We start from the raw sequence: 23,709 nt of genomic DNA, 5'->3' as shown, positions 1-23,709 counted from the left end.
TTAAAGTTTTATTTAGTCCTAACTTTATAAAAAGTTGTGCATGTTAATTTTTTGATATTTTTTATTTTTATTTTACATTACAGAATTTGAAGAAATATTTATTTACAAAATCAAGATAGTATATTAATTTACATGTTTTTAAATTTTCCAAAATCAAGTAAGTTATACTTTAGATTTTGAAAATTTAAAAATATATTATCAATATAGGTTAATGGTACTGTAACCAATAACCAGACTTTTTATTTACAGAACCGACATGGGTTACTTTTCACACCCCTTTTATTTTTCTTTCTAATAAAACCACAAAAATAGGGCTTGTATATATGATATTATTCTAATTTTAATTAAAAAAGAATATTTACAACAGTTAAGATATTCAATCTACATATTTTCCTTTGTGAAAATCTATCAACAAATGAAGAAACAAAATTTATGCATAAGAAAATCAAGATTAGAGAATCTATGAAGCAGGTCTTCTACTGAAACAGGATCACCAATCAAAAATAGGGCTTGTCTCTATCAGACTCTGCGACGGAGAAGGGTTGTTTGAGCCACGCCTTGAATTTCAAGCGAAGAAATGAGCACCATGCATGCAGTCTAGTTGTGGAGACTCTTCAGCTGCAGAATGTCACAGTCGAAGGCGTTTAACACTCCTTGGCCCAATAAAGAGAGTGCGTTCATCAAGCTATAAGAATAATCATTTTAACATTGATAATAATAAGGAACTAAGGAGTTCAACATTTTCTACTTTTTGAAAAACTGCACAGTAACAAAAGTAAAAATAGTGTGTGTATAGACCAATTTAGAAATAGAGAGGAGAAAAGACGAAAACAAGAAACGTGCACAGGGTCAAGACCAAGATCAAAAACAAAATATGAACACAAACGAAAGTAAGAACAAGACCAAGAGTAAGAGCAATAACAAGAAAACGAGACCAAAAACAAGATCAAGAGTAAGGAAATGAGACCAGGAACAAGAGCAAAAAAGATCGAGAACAAGAGCAAGAAAACAAGACTCAGAACAAGAACAATAAAACAAGAGCAATGACAAAAACAAAAAATGAACACAAATGAAAGCAAGAACACAACCAAAAGCAAGATCAAGACTAAGAACAGGAAAAAGAAAACGAGACCAAGAACAAGAAAACAAGGCCAAAAGAAGATCAAGATTGAGAACAAGAAGAGAAAGAGACCAAAAACAAGAGCAAGAAAACGAGACAGAGAAAGAACAAGAAGAGGTTCAAGATTGAGCAAGAGAAACGAGATCAAGATCGAGAACAATAACAAGAGAAAGAATAAGACCTAGAAAACTAGACCAACAGCAAGAACAAGAAAACGAGACAAAGAAAGAACAAGAACAAGAAAAAGGATCAAGACATCGAGACCAAGATCAAGAGCAAGAACAAGAAAACAAGACCAAAAACAAGATTAAGATTGAGAACAAGAAGAGAGAGAGACAAAAAACAATAGCAAGAATATGAGACAGAGAAAGAATAAGAACAAGATAAGGATCAAGATTGAGCAAGAGAAACAGGACCAAGAATAAAGATCAAGAACAAGAGAAAGAATAAGACCAAGCAAACGAGACCAAGATCAAGATCAAGTAAACAAGAACAAGATCAAGAACAAGACCAAGATTAGGACAAAATCCTACCAAGAACACGAACAAAACCAAGACCAAGACCAACAAAACAAGAACAAGATCATGCTAAATACGTGAAATTTCATGCAAAATCAGAACACACATGAACCACAATTGAGCATTAAATTAACAAATCCACCAACTTGGGTCTGAACTCCAAACTATTGCGCTGGGTCTGGAATACAGCTACTGTGACGTAACAAAGGAGAAATGACACGAACCAAAGATAATGCAAAACGTAGGATAACGTGGTATCTTCTATCTGCAACAATACCAACCAAAGATTAAAGGAACACAGTGCAGATTCAAGCACCCTCTGGTTAATTGTTTTACAGTTCTTAGTGGGCACCATTTCTTGTCAACGGGTAGCTTTGGAACTTCTTCATGAGGTGGTTTTTTGACTGTATAGGTTCTGGTTAATTACATTATTTCTGAAATTTCTTTAACATTTGAAGGGTTGCATACATAATCAACAAGATTTTGGTGTTTGAAAGGATTAAAGTGTATAAGAGTCTTGTTTGTACCACACAGTTCAACTATTTGAAAAAGAAGTCTAAAGAATAGAGAAAATCAGCATCAATACTCTCTGCTTTACCCAGCTTTTGATCATAATCTCAAACTATGGAGGCTTCTCTCATGTGAAGTAAATGTTAGTCTTGTTGTGTATGTGATGCAACAACAAACACCACTTGGTGGGGTGAGATACATGGACCAACGAATGCCACTGAGATCTCTCAATAACCCAAATTTTAAGAAAACAATAAATCAGAATGGATAGAATGTGTTTTAATTATGATATTATTATATTAATTCAGGTATTGTGTTGAGACCATTGACATCTGTAAGGCTTTAAAAAAGTCTTCTGTGATTTTCATTTTTTGGTTTAGGCATTCCATTCTTCAGAGTTCAGATCATTCCATAAAAGCTTAATCTGAGCAAATTTAAAAAGTTTGGCTAGAATACATACTTTCAGAAAATGAAGTTCAATAATTCTCTCTATGGACTTGATATATTATTTCATGCCATTTGTTTTTCGTATGATCTGTGTATCATTTTTGCCCTTGGGAGCTGTTTTACAGTCCTTTGTAATACCAAAATAACTGTTAATTGCATAATGGTTTTAACTCATCTCTACTTTCTCAAATCATGAATGTTCACAATTACTTAGTTCTTGGCATGCATTTAGACTCTTGTTGTTTCTGGATTGATTGAAACCATGGCGATGAGGCATGCTAATATGATCTTATGTACGGTCATTATTGAAATCAAGTACTATCATAGTATTTTTATTTTATTTTTGAATTACAGTATTTTTAAAATCTCAAAAACTAAAAGTATACCTTTACATCTTCAAAATGTATGGGTTTTATTATACAACCGGGCCCATTTATTTTTGAGCAATTTCTTAAGTTAATTTTTAATATGATATAAATTATAGTTTTAGCTTAAATTTTAAAATTAATTTATTAGTTTTCGTAAGATCCTTCATTTTAATCTTTTGATTTTTCTAATTTATGTTTAAGAATGCATATTAAAAAGATAAAAAAGAATATTTTTTTATTAAAACTTATAATATTTAACATTGTTAATGCATTAATTATTATTTATTATACATGAATTTTTACTGTATGGTAGTATTAAACACATTAAATTTTTAATCTAGTTTTTTTAACTTTTTTGTAATTGAGTTCTTGATAATGTAATTGTGACAAATATTTACATGAAGAACTTCTAGTGATATCGAGTTTAAATAAAATAAATAAATAAACACATTAATTTGGTACTTCAATATTTACTATCATTTTCTATATAAAAAAAAACTAAAATATAAAGTTAAAAAATATTAAAACATATAATTTTTTTTCATCTCAAAACCTAAAATCAAACACCTTTACATTCCTGAAGACTAATTCGAGGCTTTCTGATTTATTTTGTTTAACCGGAAATTGAAAAGAAATGGAGATGGAAAAGCCCAAATTATTAAAATCCAACGCTCTTTCTGACTGCAGCACAGGAACAAGTATTGATTTATGTGTGGATTCAAATGTATATCCCTTAACAGAAGCAGAATAATCGTAGTGAGAGAAAGACAAAGAAGATGGATCATTACGGTTCTTCTGGAGGAAGCTGGACTATGATCCCAACCCACAACTCCAATCTTCAATCCCAATCCCAATCCAACCAAGACCCTAATCTCTTTCTCCAACAACAACAACAACAATTTCTCCAACAACAACAGCAACAACCTTTTCAGCAATCACTACCACCTCAATCTCAATTCCAACAGCAGCAACAACAACACCTTTATCAGCAACAGCGTCTTCTACAGCAACAGCAGCAGCAGCAACCACAGCAGCAACAGCAACCACAGCAGCAACAAAACCTTCACCAGTCCCTCGCCTCTCACTACCATCTCTTACATGTAATCCTTCAAAACCCTATTTTCATCTTCCCTCTTTCTTTTTTCTTTTTTGATAAAGGGAATTGCTTGTTGTGGCATTCACAGTGGGTCGAGAATTTGGCTGAGGTTATTGAACATGGAACCCCCGATCAGCAATCAGATGCATTGGTTTCAATTTTTCCTCTTTTTACTGTTTTCTTTTACCCCTTTTGATTTTTGCTTATAGGGTTATTAAAATTATGTTTTTTTTTTAAATTTTGTTTATTTCGTTGGTTAAAGATCAATGAATTGAGCAACCATTTTGAGAAGTGCCAACAGCTGTTAAACTCAATCTCTGGCTCCATTAGCACCAAGGCTATGGTAATCTGCATTTCTCTAACTTTACCCTTTCTTTTATATATCTTAATTGTTCAATAACATCAAATTATGAGTTTAAAAAATATGCAGGCACTGAATGCCTTTAATTTGGTTTCTGCCTTTAATCAAATACACTATGAACCCTATGCTCCTTAGTTCTAGCAGCATAGATAATCAGGTTTAAGTTTTTACTTATTGTGTGGTCCGTGCATGATAAACAAAATCCATGTTGCTGATGTTGGAAATCTGCTGGTATAGTTCTCAATATGCTTGTGCTCATAAAGTCTTTAACTAGTAGTTTGAAGCTAGCTTTACTTGAGTGCTTTCTGGATGCTGAATGCAGACGGTTGAGGGACAGAAGAAGAGACTAGAGGAAAGTGAGCAATTGCTAAATCAGCGAAGGCATGTACAAATTGAATGTGATATTTCAATTTTATTAAGTTTCTAGATGCTGAATAAATGTGTTTGTTTTTACTGTGTTACAGAGAATTGATTGCCAATTTCAGAAAATCTGTGGAGGAGCTTGTTAGGTCTGACCCATAAGAGCTTGTTGTGTATTCAGATGGGTGAGAAATCTCAAATGGGGTTTTGTCTGTTAATAGACTGTAGCTTCCATGTTTTACTAGGAGTGAATCACCACTTTTTTACCTTGAAATTAAGATTAGCAGAAATGCTAATAATTATTTATACCTGATAAGTGCTTAAAGATGTATATCTCAGTGTGCGTTCTATTATATGCTGATATTAAAGGATGAATGTGTCTAGCTATAGAGGACTTTTATAGAATGCTACTATGCTCATCCAATTTTGAGTCATACTTGCATATGTATGCTCGGGTTGGATTAGTCACAGGAAGTCTCAAGTCAGAGACTTAAAAGCTATTGATGAGATTAATAAAATCAAGTTCATGATTTCTTTGTTTTCATACCGTCTAATTGATTGGACAATTCTCTCTCTTTTAAGTTCTTCCCTCATATACACCGATGTAATGTATCCATTCAAGAGCTAATAGAAAGAAAGGAACAAAGTTGTTAGGGCCTGTATGATAATTTTCATCAAATTCGAACTCAAAAGATGCAGACTTATTGGCATTCTCGTCAAAATTGTGTGCCACCATCTCAAGATATCCTACTTATTGCTTTCTAGTCTCTCTGGCTGAAACTAATCACCAGCTAAATTCTAAAGAGAAAAATAATTTTCGTATCTCCAACAGTTTGTAAAAAATGTAGTTTTATTTCCCTGTTTGAATAATACGGAAATGTAGCTGTGATTGAGGGCTTCAATTCCAAATTAAACTTAATGCAAGAGTGAGAGTGAGCACACTAAAGATTACTTTCTTCCATTTTTAATTTAGATGCTCTTCATTGGTTTTGATTCAATATTCATATGTCAAAAAAGCTTGAAGCTTTTTGGACCTTAAATTTTGATCTTATATTGCAGATCTCACTGAAGATGTGCACGTCTTTAAATTTTTCAGTTCTCAGAGAACATCTTAGGGCTGTTTTTGTTCAACTATCATGGAGATCTAAGCCTATGCCATGATTTAGAATTCAAGAGATATTGTGCAAGTTACTTGTCATGTTTTGGCTCCTGGAGGTCAAGGTAGGTTTAAATCAACAGCAAAATTTTCTGCTGATATGATCTTACCGTGTGCTTCTGTTGCCTGTATTAGGAGGGAGGCAGGGCATTATTTAGTAAGAGAAAACTTTGGTAATTTGGAGGAATATAATGTAACTGATCGATGATATAAAATGGTTTGCCCCTGCATTGTTCTTCGGGCATTTATCTATAATGTTGGATTAAGTGTCTGCTTATTTTTAATTTTGGTTAATTTTACAGTGTTGAAGGTGATTAGGATGTGTGTTTTAATCAATATCATTACATTGTTCGCATTAAAATGTATGTTGTATGAAATTGATTGAATGGATAATGCCATTCAATTGGCTAACCAAAATTGTTTAAAGAACATTTAACACCGTTGCTAGACCGGAAAGGAAAGAAGTGTAAGATAAAAAATGCAGTTTTGGCAACTGTTGATATATGGGAGTTATCTAATTTTATTTTATTGGTAACCTTTGAATGTTGAATTTTTTTGTGGATTGATAACTAGAGATTAATCCAGAAAATGAATTTCTTAATAATCTAATTCAATATTGTCATGAATTTCTTAATCATTGTTTACATGTCTTTAATCTTGGTAAATACATTAAAATATGGTTTTAGCTTCTCTGATGTTTTTTGTTTAATTTTAGTTTATTCTTTTGAAAGAATAATTTCGGCCTCCGTCATGTAATGATCTTAATATTAAGTTGATTAATTATAATTTAATTCATCATTGTCACATGTATTTTAGTGACAACATAATTGAGCTTATTATCATTCATAAATTTTGCTGGGCTTGTAATTAGGAAAGAAGAAACTGGAACAGTAGAGTATGAAAAAGATGAAGTACATAACAGTGACTTGAATTATACCCACTAAACTTTAACATTTAATAGAAGTCATTTAACAACGGAGTCTAGAATATATAGTTTTTAAATATTAAGGATGTAAACAGAGAACTTTTTTTAAAATTCAATAAAAAATTAGCAACTAAAATTAAATTTACAAATAATTTGCAAAACTAAAAATTTTGTTTGTCTTTATATACCATTCTTTTGCTTTCTTATATATATATATATATATATCTTATGATCATACTAAATCTTCCACCCTTTGAACGTGTCTGTTTTTGTTATTTTCAATAATTTGGGGATCAATGTTGAACACACGTTCATTTTTTCTTCTGTTGAATTTCTATTTTTGGCTATGGTCTCAGAACATTATAATTTGTCATTCGGCTAAAAATTTATAAATAAGAAATAAATAATCAATATTATACGTAAAATATTGATTGAAATTATTATTATTATTATTAGTATTTTTATGAATAATCTGAGTCTCCTGATTAACTAGTTGCGAAATTAATAAATATCTTTTAATTAAAAGTTACGTTAAAAATATTAATAAACACAGTAAAAATATATTAAATTATTAACAACATTTATTAATAAAAAAATTATTTTTGATTTACCGGATAGTCCATAATCTGTTATTTAGGATGAGAACGAACAAATACTAATTAGAATTTTGGTTGTTAACTCACAAGTAACAACAATGTGAATCCAAAAATGAAGGTATGAAACAATGCTAACTCCTTATAAAATAAATAAATAATTTTAATTTTTGTGTTAGATAGTTCACAAATTTTTTAACATGTTTTTAAAACAAACAATCTTTCTTATTCAAATGAAACACTGTATTGTGTTTCAAGCATTTTGTTATATAAAAGGTTGTTAAACGGCAGAAAGTTAAGTATAACAAATTTATATTTCAACGAATTTTTAGTTTTATTCTCTCAAAAAAGAGCTTAATAAATTTTTACTTTTAATTTCTAATGTTTATAGTCATACATAAAACTGACTTCTCAACAAATCACATCAGCATTGAGAATTAAAATAATAATTTATAAAAAAACTAGGAACTAATTTTTTTAAATAAAAAAAATTATCCGAATAAAATTTGTATACGTGCTTGGTGTAAACGTAGGCAATTAATTTATATAATGAGATTGATTTAAGTGAATAGTGAGCCATTAATAAATCTGACAACAAACTCTAACCTTTAATCTTGAAGTTTCTCCGAATGAATCGCTCTTTGTTGTTCAAACGGAAGATAAACACACAACAACAATAATAATTAACAAATATCTATAGCTTTTGACTTAGCTTTCAAAACTGAATTACTATGACTGCTTCCTACAAAAAGCAAAGGAAGAAAAGAAAAAACAACATTAACTAAAATAAAATAAACCAAGATAAACTATTTTAAGTTCCAAGTAGTGCTAATTATGCACATAGATAACTCGAATTGGGTACATGCCAAGTTGGAAAAGAAGGTAAAAAAGAATTCCAAAAATAAAGAATTGATAAAAAAGAATAGGTTAAGGTTAAGATAGATTAGTAATGTATATCTATGATCTGTCTCTCCTCTCATTTCTCTCCATCTCCCATTTCTCAATCCTCAGTTTCATCCTTCGAGAAAATAAGGGACCCAGAAAAAGTCCCTTCCCATCAAAAACTGCACCACCTTCCCCGCCGGAGACGCAGCTGAAATCTCACATTCTTACCCCTTTTTTTCTGTTCCACCTTCCCAAAAAACCATGAACAACAACAACAACACAACAAGAAACGGTAACAGCACCACTCAAGCTTGTGCTGCATGCAAACACCAACGTAGAAAGTGTGCACCTGATTGCATTCTTGCACCTTATTTTCCTCACGATCGCCAACCCCAATTCCTTAATGCCCATAAATTATTTGGTGTCAGCAACATCGTCAAAATCATCAAATTCCTTGATCCCCACGATAAGGACCAAGCCATGCGCACCATCATTTACCAATCTGATATGAGAGCCAACGATCCTGTTGGTGGTTGCTATAGGTACATTCAAGATCTTCAAGCCCAGATTGAATACTATAGGGCTGAACTTGAACTTGTTCTTCAACAACTCGCTATTTTTAGAGCCCAGGCTCATCACCAACAACAACATGGTATGTATGCTCCAACAACAAACAATGTTAATGTCTCTGTCAATGGAGATGGTGAAGTTATAAATGGTGATCCATTGAGCTTGTATAACCAGCCACCTGTTGTTTCTAGTAAGCCTCATTATCAGTATCTGCCACAACAGGAGCAGTATGTTATGATGCATGAAATTGATAATAGTAGCCAAAACAGCAACGCCAACCTTTTGCAGGAGCATATTAATACATGGGCCATGCAGAATTCCATGTCCCTTTCATCTTTGTCATTGCAAGGCCAGAGTAGTAATGTTAGTGATGAGTATGATCACAAGCCAGTGCTTGATTTGCATTCTGATGAAAGGAGTGAATTAGGATTCGACTCTGAAGAATTAGTCCATCGCAGGTAATTATATTTATAAGTTATTTCATGAAACTAATTGTTGTAATATTTGCATGCTTATAGAATCTGATTTAATGCTCTTATTATGTAATATGCACTTGTAGCTCATGTCTAGCTTAAGGCATTTTGCATTGGAATTATTTAATTAGAAATTAATGGGATATGTGATGTAGCTAGGATTTATGAAGGGAAAGAAAGACATCATTAATTCCAACAAAGTGATTAATTAAATATTCATTATGATTGGAGTTATGAATTTATATATGATTTACTTTTGTTTCTCATTGATGCATAACATCTAAAATAATCATACTTTTGTTTAAATAACATGCAGTGATGAAGCAGTCTTGTTTAAGATAGATGACGCAGTAATAAAAGCTGAGGCTGATTGCATCCAACAAGCTCAAGACCATGATCTGAAAGGTGCTGCAACTTTGTTTACTCTCACAAATTGAACTAGCTGATGAGGTGCTGATTAGCATAGATTAATGTAGAAGATGCGTCTGCATCATTTTGTTATCATTAGGACATTTCCACTCGGTTTAGAGGTCAAAATTTTGCAACAATATGTGCTTATTTGCGGCTATAGTTATTTATACCATTTCTTTCATAGGATAGTTTTTCTATTACTAATTTTTCCTTCTAATTAATAAACTTAATGAATGCTATTCCCTCTCCTGCATGTCTGAATAATGAAAGGATTGAACAGATAAGGTTTATGTGACTCTTGCGAGCAATGCATTTAATTTTTTAGTAAAGCCCAGGCTTTGGTTTACAGCTAAAGCCACGGGTAGGTATGCAAGAATTACAACATGGACACCACCATGGATTTTTATGGAGAAAAAAAATATGATGAAATACAAGGAAATTATTGGCAATGCCACATAACCATAACTTTAAGAGACACTGAGATGCTTACTTTAATTTATACACTGGCTCTCATAAACGAGTGTTTGTACATACACAGAGCACAAATTAAGGACACAAATACAACATATGGTTTTGATACATTGACATGTAACAGACGAATTCCACATCAAGGTTATGCCTGGTTGTTAAAACAACGCTGGCAGGATACATAGGCTGAATTGAAAGAGACAACAATCATGTCATCTTCACCTTAAAACTGAAGATTTGATTTGCATGGTGTTTCACCACCAACATCCATAACCGTGTCTCTCACATAGCCTCTACTTCTAGACCTCTCTTGGTAAAATCTCTATAGGTCCTTCCTATAATTAAAGTTCTGTCTTCCATTTTCATTAAAATCTCATCTACTGTAGTAGCCGCTGTCACTTTCATAGCCCCTGCCACTTTCAGTGCCTTTTCATTACTAAGGGAAATCACCTAATCTACATTGTTGTGTATAGGCACTTGTAATAATGACGTGCGTTGGTAACTCACTAACTTGTTTTTCTTTTTTTCTTGTGTTTTCAATATATATAAGAACCTTGATGTGTTTGTAGAAGAGGGTAGCAGTGCAATACCAAAATGCTCAGAATTTCCTTGACTTGTTTCTCAATTTCAAAATGAAATATGCTCACTTGAATATCTGATTGTTTAAGTTGCTCCTGCTCTTTGTTGGTTTTCTATGGCGCAAAAAAATAAAGAAAGAAAAAATGTGCAAAATTGTGAGGAGAACGAATAGAAAAAACTCAATTTTATTAAATAGTAATAGCATATTTATAATAATTAAAAAATAGAAACTAATTATGTAACTAAAAGATTGATAATAAATTTAAATAAAAAATTAAATTATTTTTAAAATGTAAAAATTATTATTAACTATAATACTAATATAATAAAATGAAATAACAAAAAATAACTTAAAGTAGATTTATTGTCAACAAAAAAAAATTATTTAAATTTAAACTGTAAATTATATTTATTTTTTTGCTGTTTAAATTTGTTAATAAAAAGTATATTTGTTGTCAACAAAAATTTTGTGTTTTCTTTTTTACTTCAAATTAGAATTAAATAAAATTTTCTTTTAATACGAAATATGATTCATAGATTCTAAGAAAATTTTCATACAATCAACTGAGTCACTCCAATCATTAGAGAAATCAGTCAACTTGAATTTTACTCTACTCTTGAAATTGATACTTGAGTTGTAAGTGTCTTTAAAATATTTAACCACTATTTTTTATGACCTTAAGATATCTTTCATTTGTACTATGCATGAAAATAGAAAATTTAATTTCAGCACTTAAGATATTATGGTGAAATATTATGATATTTTTTTTTGTATGAGATGTTGTTTGCAAACTTTTTTTTTTTTTTTTTTTACATTTTTACTTTAAAAATATCTTGACCTATTTCATCTTTAATTAAACAATATTTGTCTTAAAATATAACTTCAAATCCTCCTTTAATTAGTTAATCAACACTTAACAAATTTTAGTCAATCTAGGAACTAAAAGAATATCACAAATTAATTTCGTGTCTAAATAGCTTGCTATTGCCATTATCTCATTCCCTTGGTAAGATGAAATCACTATTGCCTATTTTGACTTTGGTGATATTAGTCAAAATCAAATCTCTAAAGAGTTTTTTATTATTGGTCACATGGTTAGTGCTATCACTATTAATTAACCAACCTTCATTTGATTCAAAGTCTGAGAAACAAGTAGCAACAAATAAATAATTTTTCTCTTGATCAACAATCTTAATCTCTTTATCTTGATGTTGATTTTTATTTTTATTTTTGCATATAAATTCTTCATGTCCCAGCCCATTTGGTTGCATTTATTGCGTTATGCATTAGGCATCTTCCAACATTTGAAAGGAGGATGACCAATTTTTTTACAATGATGATATGAAAGATAAGATTTTTTTCTTGTTGTATTTTGTACTTTCATGATGTGTGACATGCAAGACTCCCTCAACAACACATTTTTGTCTCATTGCACACCTTTACTCTTATATTTGCAAGACATTTAAGAGTTCCACCAATGTGATTTTGGACAAGTACTTAATATTTTTTAAGGTGGTGATTATAGTCTCAAATCTTTTAGGTACTATCACAAATTTTTTTTCTACAATTCTAGAATAAAAAAATTCAATACCTAATAATCTTATCTTGTTAGTTATGCTAAGTAACCTGTCTGAGTATGTTTTGATTGTCCCAGACTTATTCATTATTTGAAATTCAAATTCTCTCATCAAATTCAACACTTGCATGCCTTGAATTCTTTCATTTTCATCATATTCTTTTTTAAGATAATCTTAAATTGTCTTTATTGTTTTTAAAGTCATAATTTTGTTGAAGATATAGTTGTTGAAACACCAACAAAAAGACATAATTTTGCCTTTATCTTTCGTGTTTTTCTCTCTTTATGACTTTTTATTTGAGCCATGATAAAATTGTGTAGGAGTGAAAAAATTTTGTAATCCTCTTCAATAGTTTTGTAAAGATCTAAAACTTTTAAGTAAGTCTTCATTTTGATATTTCAAAAGATCATAATTTTTTCTGGAGTAACTTATAAGAAATTTGATTTAGTATCTATTTCTACGTATCCGTATGAAGAGTTGACAACTCTTGATACCAGTTGTTAGTTTTTCATGACACACAAAAATTTAAAAAAAAATGTGTAAAATTATGAAAAGAATGAATAGAAAAAACTCAACTTTATTGAATAGTAATAATATATTCATAAAAATAAAATTAGTTTTATAAATGGAAAACTACAGTCTTATTTTAAAATTGAATAATGAGAAGCCTCTCGCCACATTTCTGGCCGTATTAGAATTTCAAGTTTTACAACTTAGCTTACATAATCAGAAGTTTGGCTATTTTTATTTGCGTGAGTAGTTCCCGCGCACCTTAATTATTGAAAATGAATACATTGGTTAAACATGTTTTTATTTGTCAAAATTTTGATTTTAGTCAATGAAAAGTTCTTTTTGGTTTGTCGCTAAGTCTTTAAAAAAATTAATTTATTTCTTTAATTACTATTAAATGATGACGTAATTAATTCAAATGTTATTACTTGTTACTTTTTTTGCGAAACTATATAGAAACATCAAAAGAAGTTAAATTGAATATAACTTAAGAGATAAAAAAAAATTAAATCTTTAACTGCAAAAAACAAAAATTACACGCTCGCAAATGAGTTTATATACGTGCACATATGAAAATTTTAGATAAACAGCATATAATATAAACTTGTCAAACAAATTTTCTTTTATTAAACCTTCTGATTATTAATATTGAAATTTGCAGATCATTCACGCTAAAAAAAATTGAAGTATTTTATTGTAAAAACAGATGGAATAAATTTAAAGTAAAAAAATTGTTGAATTGAAAAAGCAAAAAAGAATATATAGTTTTGTGTGGTGTCAATGTGGCTGATCTCACCAGGGTGACCTCATCAGTTAAGAACATCCAAAGTCAATTTTTCAACCCATTATTATCGCTCAAAGTTACATTGTTTCAGTTGAGTTTGGTGGTTGAATTACTAAAAATTAATATTATCCATAATTATTTTTTATTTTTATATATATATTCTAAAAAACCAACTCAAGATATAAATTAAAGATACATTTTAAATATTTCCTCTAAATATACAAAGATACATGGGGTAAAATATTTTTAAAAATTATTACCTAAAAATGTATAACATATGAGTTAAAATTTAGTGAAAAATTGTTGGGAGACGGGGAGGAGGCATAGCCCACCCTCATATGCACCTATTAAGGAAGATTATATTTGGTAAAATTATTGGAAAGCTTATACTTTTATAACTTAGTTTAAAGTTTACAATTTGTAATTGACTAATTAGTTGATTGAATTATAACTATTTAATAAAATTAATTTTATAACTTGTTAAAATTTGTTAAATGATTAAAAAAATTAATTTTTTTAAAAAAATTAAGCATCAAAATGAATGAAAATATTTTATTGCTGACTTTCAACAAATTGGATGTTACTTAAAGTAGTTTTTTATAAGTTAACTTAATTTTTTTTATTCACCAAACAATTTACATGTTTATTGACTTGAAAAAAATTATAAGCTCCTAAATAAATAATAACTTGTGTTAATTTATTGCATTCAAAAAAATAAAAAACATAATCAATTATATATATATATATATATGAAGCATCAAATAATTTTTATATTTATAAAAGATTTTATTTAATTTGTATGATAGAAAACTTTAAGCCAACTTGCATTTTAAAAAGCTGTAATACAAAGTTGTTAAATGGTGTGAGAATAATTTAAATTTATGTCCACTATAAGCTGATCTCTTTTTATGTGAAGATAATTATTTTGTAAAAAATACTTGAAGTGTAAAATAAATTATAAAATATAACAAAACAAAATATTTGAAGTGTGTCACAATGCCTATATACATCCAGACACGAGATATAACAATAACAAAACTAATATTTAAAGTGCATGGATGTACATGCATTATTACCAATTTGGATCAGATGCTAAGCTAAAGAAAACCACTAGTTAAAGTTTATGTATCATCAAAGTGGAACCAGATGCAAAATGGCCTTTCATCTTCGATATATATATACATACACATATTCAAAACATTTACTAAGGCATTAAAAGAGTGAATTGATATTGAGGGCAACATTTCATAGTGAGTGAAATTAGAGTAGAATTGAAGCGCCATGGATTGCTATTCAAGTAAAAATCTAGGGAAGCAAATGGCCAAGGGTTGTGTTAATACAAGAGGATTCACATGCGGTCAAAAAAATAACTCCATCTTCCTAAATATGGCTAAGATACCTGAAAAAATTATGGTAAAGGTAGCTTGCTTTATTACAAAACAGGCTTGTGGGTGTTGCTTCCCATGCCCTTCCATGCCTCTCCCTCCATTCTGCCATTCCTCCAAAGCTCGTCGTCGTGGTACTTGCTAGCTAAGGTCCAAATATATAAACCCTACACCATGCACCATTGCACTTCCATCTTATAATAAACCAGAAAATCTTTATTTTATTCTTCCAATTGTAAATACTAATCACTTTAGTATTTCATTTTATAAAAAAAATTGTTTTTAAAATAACTTATTTTAGTCTTTTTTAATATTTTGTTTCTCATCATTGTTTTATATTAAAAAGTTGAAATGAATGTTGTTTTATAAAACTTAATATTAAAGTAGAATTTTTAGAAAGTTATAGACTAAAGTGATTAGAATTTACAATTTGAGAGAATAAAGTGAACATTTATTTAATGCTTCTCTTGGAGTGGACCTTGATTTGAGGGATAATAAACTGTTTTTTTATATATGTATATATAATTAATAATGTTGCATTGTGGTGCATGTTACTCTAGGTTTTTTGTTTTTTGTTGTATTTTGGGGGTTAATACTATGTAACCTAGTAGTAGACTCATCATCATTAGGATTATGTTGATTTTGTACGAATTATATGAAATGGTGAAGCATATGATATGGCCTGTAGTGAAAATGGTAAGTCTACTCTATTTTTTTTTTTAATCTTGTGTTTGTTTAAAGAGTTTCAATGATAGAATTTTACCTTTTGTTATCTTACTTTCTGCCTCCTCAATAAAAAGCATTCCACCATGTTAGCAACATAATCTCAAACGTACAGATTTACCTGAGGAATATATTCCCATACGAGTAAAAAGTGTTGGTACCCTCAAACACCAATCATAATAACGATAGTTGAAAGCATAAATCAATGATTGGAAATTATTTTAATTTAATCAATATTTCTAGTTTATGAGTTTTATCATCTTTATAATATTTATAATAAGCTGAAATTGAAATGAGTTGAACCCTTCAATTCAATATTTTATTTAAATATTAACTAGATGTTAAAATAGCATTATTATAAATCTATTTTAACACTAAATTTAGGTGTATATTCAACATCATATGCAAATTAAAAACCAGTTATGTTATAATTGTATAGAATATTTGGTATAAACTTTTAAATTGAGTGATAAAATAATATTACTATCTATTATAATCACTTTGAATTCTTAAAAATTTATGCAATATACACATATTCTTACAACAAAAAGCAAAACACATTTATATTTATTGACTTAAATAATATATTTAATCTCTCAATTTTATTGACTAAATATTCTAAAGATTAATTAAAGAATTGGTTAGTAAAATACAAATAGACCATAAAAATTGTGAATGGCAAAATCCTTTTGTATTTTTAGTCATAGATATATAAATAAATAAATAAAAAAGGCATATAATTATAAGCCAAACTAGACGGGGTGAATTAAAATAATTTTTGTACATTAAAATTTCAAAAGCCATCATTGAGCTGAAAATATTCATGAAGAATAATAGCAACATGTTCTTAATATTGAAGCAGGTAATAATTAATTAGTGGGTAAAACAAGAACAGAATCCAAAATGAAATTTGGCGACCAAAGCAAATTGCATTACCATTCCAAGGCGAGTTGGAAGAGTTCTTAATATTGTTACATTAATTTTCAGTAATAAATTGGATGAATGACACAATATCTATAGAATAAGACCAGTTTTGTTCTCATCTTATCCTATTCATGAGGATAACATGAATGAGACACGATTTCCTAAAACGTAGTGAATAGAAGGTGGCATAATTTAAACCTCACTCCATAAAATACAAAGATTTTGATCTCAACGATTTCCTTAAAAGGAAGGGCAGAATCTGAATATTGATACACAAAATTGTTTTCATGATTTGGTGAAGCAAGTTAGAGGTCCAAATCATCCATATCAGGCACCCGACTTGGAGGTTTATTTTTATCATTTGGATTATCCACCACAGCTGCCTCGGTTGTTGTCAGTAGTAACGATACACTGCATCAAAACAAAATAGTCAAACTAATAAATATACACCCTAAACCCTAAACCCTAAACTTAAGATACACCCTGTTTTTTACTTGTTCACTTTCAAACAAACTCAATTCAGTGATGCTTTTTTTTTTTAACCAATACTTAATGCAAAGAAATAGCAATGAGATGATATTACCTGGCAGCATCTACCAAAGCTGTTCTAACAACTTTAAGAGGATCTATTATTCCGGCCTTTACCATATCAACATAGACACCTGCTTAAGCAGAATAAGCATCATCATCTTTCAAGCACCACCTAAGTATAACAAAAAACTTAAAAAACAGTCTTCTGTATGGTGCATAATAATTATTCAGAATTTTCTTTTTAAATGTCAGGTGTTATACTGCAAAGTAGTAATAAAGGTTGTAGGCTTGTAGCTAGTAACTATAGAACCAAAATAAGCAATCAAACCAACAGGAAGCTTACTCCATTATCTTGACCAGTAGTCAATGAAACCAAAAATAGTAACAGGAGGCAAATAATAATCATAATGGGATTTCAATGTAATTTTATACACGCAAACTGGTTACAAACCTTTAGCTGCATCAAAACCTAAATTATGATCATCTTGCTCCAACAATTTGCTTTGGACCAAAGCACCATGAAAACCAGCATTTGAAGCTATTGTAGACGTAGGTGCCTAAGATATAACATGCATTGTCAGGAAAGATGAAAAATTACCGAGCACGCAAAGAAGTCAAAATAGAGAAGACTGATGCTTTATGCAACAAAATAAAGTAGGTGCAGCAAATGGTATCACCTTGAGTGCATTCTGAATAATCTGTACTCCTCTTTTCTCATCTTCATTTTGAGTTTGAAGGTTCTCCAAGACTTTGGTAGCATACAAAAGAGCAACTCCACCACCTGATTAAAACAATTACATATTGACTTTAATAGATGAAAGTATTCTAAGAATGTAAACAAGAATACAATACCTCTTCCACTTGCCTCCCTCCGTAGACTATTTATCCCAAATCCCATCAGAATTCAGAAAGGAGAATACAATGAGTTACCTGGAACAATTCCCTCTTCCACAGCTGCTCTAGTGGCATTCAAAGCATCTGTTACTCTATCTTTCCTTTCCCCAACTTCAGTCTCACTAGCCCCCCCAACCTGAAGATTTGGTTCCATCTTTCATGTGAGGTAATTAAAAAATAAATTAATCATCACAGACTACTGTTTTTAAGGGTCAGTGACAAACTTTGAAAACAGCCACACCACCAGATAGTTTTGATAGGCGTTCCTGTGCTTTTTCTTTATCAAACGTGGCAGAACTCTTCTCCATAGTTGTCCTCAGCTACAAAAGATATATGCTTATTAAGCATCACAAAATAACCAAAAATGTTTATATTAATTGAATGCCTTTAGACTATAAGTTACATGAAGGCAATCTAAATTCAATAATGACAATTGGCAAATATTGTCACGATATGTCAACCTTTTAAATGAATGCCAGAATTATGTAATTTAAGGTTTACACAAGAGACATTGCTTGTAAGGATTTACATAGCTGCAAAATTAGAAACATTGCAGTACACGCAAAACACTAAGTGGCATGAACCCACTAAGCACATAATAATTCTTTTGTGAGATCAGTATGGAAAAAAATTACAAGACAAAACATTATTGTGATGTAGTGCTGTATGTACACGGGAATAGGATAAAAAATAGAAAAGAAAGTGCTCCAAATGCAGGTTTAGAATAAGGCCTAAGTTAAGAACCTGGTAATTCTGTTCATTAAAATCATTTAGTTAAGCATGAAAAGGATTTACACAAAATCACAGCTAAATCACTAACACATTTTTTTTTAGAAAAGTACAAGTAAAATTATAATACTTCAAAAATAAATAAATAAGATACCTGCTCACATCTTTCTTCAATGAGCTTCTTATCCCCACCACCATGTAGAATAATAGTGTCATCAATGGTGACAGTAACCTGTTTCATATTAAATTAGATTATATAAAAAAGTTTGAAGAACCAAACAGTACTTATGTTGTACTTGGTTCAAGCCACATACCTTCTTAGCAGTGCCAAGCATTTCTGGTTGGACTTTATCTAGAGTAAAACCACGATCTTCTGTGATGACCTGTTTTCAAATTTGTCATAATCTTTTTCATAATATATAACAAGCTGCAGTTCCAATCGCTAGACCTTGAATATTTGAGTCATTATTAAAATCTTGAAAAGAAAGAGTGCACCCTTAACAAGAACCCAAACGCTGTATCTGACAAATAAAATGTAGATGGAAAATCACCTCCCCTCCAGTAAGAATTGCAAGATCATCCAAATTTGCTCTTCTACTATCCCCAAAACCAGGAGCTTTTATTGCACAAACCTAAAATACAAGAAACTTGAAATAAAGAAAATGGAAAAGAAACATTTAAAAAGTAAAATTCCAAATAGCTTGGCATAATAAGGTCAAACACAGAAGACATTTTACAAATCCATAAAAAATACTTACCTTAAAAAAAAACACACACAAGAAAAAGTAAGCATGCTCCAGATACACACTTTAAAATATTACCAGAAAATTCACTTATGGTAACCAAAATCCTTCTACAGGTGTTAAATTTCACTAAATATTCTGAATAAAAAGGACTGGAGTATCTAATAGTATCCACTACATTATGTATGTGTAGTTATAAAAACCATCTGGTCATTTCTAAAGGTTTTGAAGCAAGACTTTTCTCACCTCCAATTAAATAGTATCAACTAAATAGAATTTAGAATGCAGTTGGAATTCAGTATATTTTTCAAGTGTCTTCGGATGCAAAAAGACAATGCACAGTTCAAACTACGTCCTTTATGGTGTTACTTATAGATGGAGAGTATTGCCTTTATTAAGTTTAGATAGGAAAAAACATCTGTTCACTCATCGTCATTTTTTTGTAGTTTATCTATCTAGGGAACACATCCTCATGTAAACTCAACATAAAATGAACGGAAACAAAACAGAAAAAGCTTAACAGGCAGGAAAACAAGACAAGAAAGCAAATCCAGTTGTTGACAGCATTAAAAATCACCAAATATTAGCAAATAGGCTATCAGTTACAACAAAGAAACAAATTTAAAATCAAAGGAGGCAAGAATCCAGCATTAAGTTTGTTGAATAATAATGTAATAGGAAATATAACTATGGTAAAAGATGTGAAATCACCTTAAGCCCAGCATGATGCTTGTTGAGTATGAGCATAGCCAATGCATCACTCTCAACATCTTCAGCAACAACTAGGAGTGGTCTTTTTTCCTGATTAAAATTAAAATAGTAAAGTTAACAATGAGAAAGTTCAATCAGCAAATGAAAATGAGCACAATGAATCAGGATTCGCTTATCCACCGTTACTGCCAGCTCCAATATTTTCAGCAGTGAATTCATGTCTGAAATCTTCTTGTCGTGGATGAGAATAAAGGGATTCTCCAATTCCTAACATAATCAAAATCACCATTATTAATATCACATACATCTGAACCCTCTTTTCCTTGTAACAAAAAAAAAAATCTGAACCCAAATAATGTTAACTAAATTGAATGAAACTTTTTATTTGCATGATTGTGCATCATGTTTGAATAATTGTCAATACTTTTGTCAAATTGATTTTATAGATTAACATCTAGCCATAAATAACAAATATCAACAAAAATTCGTATTGAAAAATGAAAATAGGCTTCGCAGAAAAGAGCTGGAACTCTTTGTCCTTACCAATGACTACATGATAGTAAGTTAGACAACAACTGGGCCTCTTTTATAGAGGAGAGGCATGAACTTAACAGCAGACAAGGGAGACTTTGTAATACATACTAATATAAGAAAAAGTTTGTTCAAAATACACCATCATTAGATGTTAATCGGAGGTAAATCTATTGTAAGACAACATGTTAGTTCATTTTTTGAGAATGTTTGACATATATGTTAGTTACATAAGAATAACTCTGTGCTTACACATTTCTGGCTCTTCTGATCAGTAATAAAATAAGGAGATATGTAGCCTCTGGTTAACTTCATTCCTTCTACCACTTCCAACTCATTATCCAATGTATTCCCATCCTGAAAGCTTTAAAATTATAGATAACCTCAACTGAAACTGTGAGAAGTAATAAGTTCACAAAATGGACAAAATTGCTTACAGCAACAGTAATGACTCCCTGCTTTCCAACTTTCTCCATTGCCCTTGCTATCAATTCTCCAATATCACGCTCCCCATTTGCAGATATAGTTCCAACCTACTAGTCATATAAAAGAAATTAATACCCAATAACCAAAACGTATATACTGGCACTTAACTTATCTATCAGGAAGATAAGTAGCAGTAGTTTTCTATAAAACAATTTATAAATACTTTTCAGAGAATAAATCAATTGTAAGTAGTGGCGAAAAAACTCCAATGTCTATGCTAAAATTAATATTAGGAAACAGGTCAACAAGCATCATATTGTCGATCAATTTTCTCAACCAAAAAGTTCATTAAGCATAGAAAAGTTTTCAAGAGAAGCCCTTGCACCTGGGTTATCTCTTCAGGTGTGCTTATCATTACTGCTCTGCTTTTCAAGTCAGTAATTACAGCGTCAACTGCCTTATTTATTCCATTACGTAAATCCATAACATTTACGCCAGCAGCAATTGATTTGCATCCTTCAGTGAGTATTGCCTGAGTCAAAACAGTTGCACAAGTTGTACCTGAAATCAGAGAAGAAATATTGACTTGTAAGATATGGAGTTGAAATTTTGTTTTTTTAAAAAAAGCTATAGATAAAGGCACACAAAACTAAGATCATCTCTATGTTTTCCTCTCAACATGTATAATAATTAAAAAATATTAATTTAAGAAATCTAATCACAGAGCGATAGTCACCATTGGACATGATCCTGTTCTTTGTTATAGACTTTTCACATCTGTTTGAAAAGCAATTTCAGATCACTTAACCAAGTAATATACCAAACATGTTCTTTTGTAAGACCATCCTCATGGATTATGAGTCGATGACTACTATATAAACAAGTCTTTATTAATTCCCCTGAGATTGAAGCAACTCCCAATTTTTGGATTCATGTATAGCACTAATAATGAATTAAAATTATCAAAGAAAAAAAAAATCCTAGTGAACCCTGATAGGATGCTTTCAACATAAGAGATTTGAGATGAAAGCAATCACCATCCCCAGCAGCATTGTTGGTGGCTTTGGCGACCTCCTTGACGAGATTTGCACCAACATTTTTGGCCTTGTCTTTAAAATTGATACTTTTGGCTACAGTCACACCATCCTTGGTGACCCTGGGATTTCCATGACTTCTCTCAATTATCACATTGCGACCCTAACTCGATCAAATCAAAATAAAGTAAACAAAAACGTTACGCGGGGTAGTGTCAACTTCCCTTGTCAACATTTTTCATCCAGATTCATCACAATCCACATGAACAAAAAACGAATAATTTGGAACAACAAACTATACTAATATCCATTGAGAGATAACATGAAAGAAATTACCAAAAGAAAAGGTTAATTCAACAACAACAAAAAAGTCATAGCATCAGAATCAGGTGCACTAAATGAACAATATAATATACCTTTGGTCCCATGGTAACTTTGACAGCATCAGCAACCTCAGTAACCCCTTGCAATATAGCAGCACGAGCCCCAATCCCAAAGTTTATATCTTTGCTCACATAATTTCTCCTTGACAATACCCCACCATACACCTGTCCCCATAATTCAAATTCAAAAAACGATCCTGTGACTGTGAATCCATGGAATGAAAATAAAAAAATGAAAATGGTCTTACGAGGTTATTTCTGGAAGATGAAGAAGCAATGGAGGAAGCAACTTTAGAAGCTAATCGATACATTGTAATGGCAGCCACAAGCAAATGAAAAATCAAACTCAGTAAGTAGAAGAAGTAGGGCTTTACTCAGGGTTTAAGCTCTGTGCCTTCGCTACTATTTTAATTATTTATTATTATTATCATTATTATTTGGGTTCTAGAAACCTCCTTTTCTGCTGTCTCGGCCCACGGACATCATGGTCCAACCCAATCAGAAAATTCCAAATTCATAATTGAATAAAGGGTACGTTTGGGATGCTAAGGGTATTTAAAAGAGTTTATGAAAATTACTTATGATTGTTGATAAAAAATAAAATTATTTATAATTATTATAATTTTTTATATAAATTATTAAAATTATATATATATTTATTATTAAATTTTTAATTTTAATTTATATTATAAACACTTTATATAAAACAATTAATAAATACAAATTTAGTTAAGTTGTTATCTAAAATTATTTTTTTAAATATAAGAAAATAAAATAATTTTATAGTAGAGGTTTTTTCAAAAATATAATTTTTAAGGTGTTATTTTAGAGGTATTTTTATTAGAGTTTTTTGTGTGTGTTAGAGTTAGTCTATTATAAAGTTTAAAGAGTTTAATTTTGATACATTTTTAAATCAATTTTATTGATATTTTTTGTTATTTTTGAAATATAATTTAATATTTTCTAAATGGATAAATGTTTTC

At 30.4% G+C, this 23,709-nt stretch overlaps 3 protein-coding genes across 7 annotated transcripts; 2 read left to right on the top strand and 1 right to left on the bottom strand.

The window, feature by feature from the left end:
* The first annotated feature begins 3,599 nt into the window (after positions 1-3,599).
* LOC113850155 (mediator of RNA polymerase II transcription subunit 9) lies at positions 3,600-6,343 on the top strand. 5 transcript variants are annotated; one of them, XM_027480551.1, is made up of 6 exons: positions 3,600-4,063; positions 4,148-4,210; positions 4,322-4,402; positions 4,743-4,801; positions 4,885-4,965; positions 5,840-6,343. In XM_027480551.1, exons 1-5 carry the CDS (start codon positions 3,740-3,742, stop codon positions 4,940-4,942), a joined length of 585 nt encoding a protein of 194 aa, XP_027336352.1. In that variant the 5' UTR covers positions 3,600-3,739; the 3' UTR covers positions 4,943-4,965; positions 5,840-6,343. The 5 variants fall into 5 exon arrangements, 4 of the variants coding, with proteins under 4 accessions (XP_027336352.1, XP_027336353.1, XP_027336351.1 ...); XM_027480552.1 differs by having other exon boundaries at positions 3,663-4,063; positions 5,877-6,318; XR_003502172.1 differs by lacking the exon at positions 5,840-6,343 and having other exon boundaries at positions 3,663-4,063; positions 4,322-4,651; positions 4,885-5,109.
* A 2,257-nt stretch (positions 6,344-8,600) lies between these two features.
* On the top strand, positions 8,601-9,828 carry LOC113851024 (LOB domain-containing protein 22). Its single transcript, XM_027481515.1, is given in 2 exon segments — positions 8,601-9,367; positions 9,699-9,828. Coding segments are annotated over 2 exon segments (897 nt in total).
* A 6,907-nt stretch (positions 9,829-16,735) lies between these two features.
* On the bottom strand, positions 16,736-23,115 carry LOC113850097 (chaperonin CPN60-like 2, mitochondrial). The gene is made up of 17 exons (XM_027480464.1): positions 22,975-23,115; positions 22,760-22,891; positions 22,347-22,506; positions 21,695-21,870; positions 21,321-21,416; positions 21,136-21,240; positions 20,533-20,619; positions 20,353-20,442; positions 19,450-19,530; positions 19,213-19,281; positions 19,053-19,130; positions 18,394-18,489; positions 18,206-18,305; positions 17,953-18,056; positions 17,727-17,832; positions 17,328-17,406; positions 16,736-17,155 (listed from the first exon to the last, which is right to left on the bottom strand). The coding sequence occupies exons 1-17, from the start codon at positions 23,035-23,037 to the stop codon at positions 17,050-17,052; spliced, it is 1,728 nt and encodes a 575-aa protein (XP_027336265.1). The 5' UTR covers positions 23,038-23,115; the 3' UTR covers positions 16,736-17,049.
* Between the last annotated feature and the right edge of the window lie 594 nt (positions 23,116-23,709).

The sequence above is a fragment of the Abrus precatorius genome, unplaced genomic scaffold (genome assembly GCF_003935025.1).
Source record: "Abrus precatorius isolate BTA unplaced genomic scaffold, Abrus_2018 Scaffold9, whole genome shotgun sequence".
Lineage (NCBI taxonomy): Eukaryota > Viridiplantae > Streptophyta > Magnoliopsida > Fabales > Fabaceae > Abrus > Abrus precatorius.
The sequence above is the reverse complement of the archived record's forward strand: the minus strand, read 5'-3'. Positions and strand labels throughout refer to the sequence as shown.

Coding starts and splice junctions, on each gene's coding strand:
- LOC113850155 (XM_027480551.1), top strand. CDS start 3,740: ATGGATCATTACGGTTCTTCTGGAGGAAGCTGGACTATGATCCCAACC. Junction 4,403..4,742: donor CCATTAGCACCAAGGCTATG/GTAATCTGCATT, acceptor TGCTGAATGCAG/ACGGTTGAGGGACAGAAGAA. Junction 4,802..4,884: donor CAATTGCTAAATCAGCGAAG/GCATGTACAAAT, acceptor ACTGTGTTACAG/AGAATTGATTGCCAATTTCA.
- LOC113850097 (XM_027480464.1), bottom strand. CDS start 23,037: ATGTATCGATTAGCTTCTAAAGTTGCTTCCTCCATTGCTTCTTCATCT. Junction 22,507..22,759: donor AAGTTACCATGGGACCAAAG/GTATATTATATT, acceptor TGATCGAGTTAG/GGTCGCAATGTGATAATTGA. Junction 20,443..20,532: donor TATTGGAGCTGGCAGTAACG/GTGGATAAGCGA, acceptor AATTTTAATCAG/GAAAAAAGACCACTCCTAGT.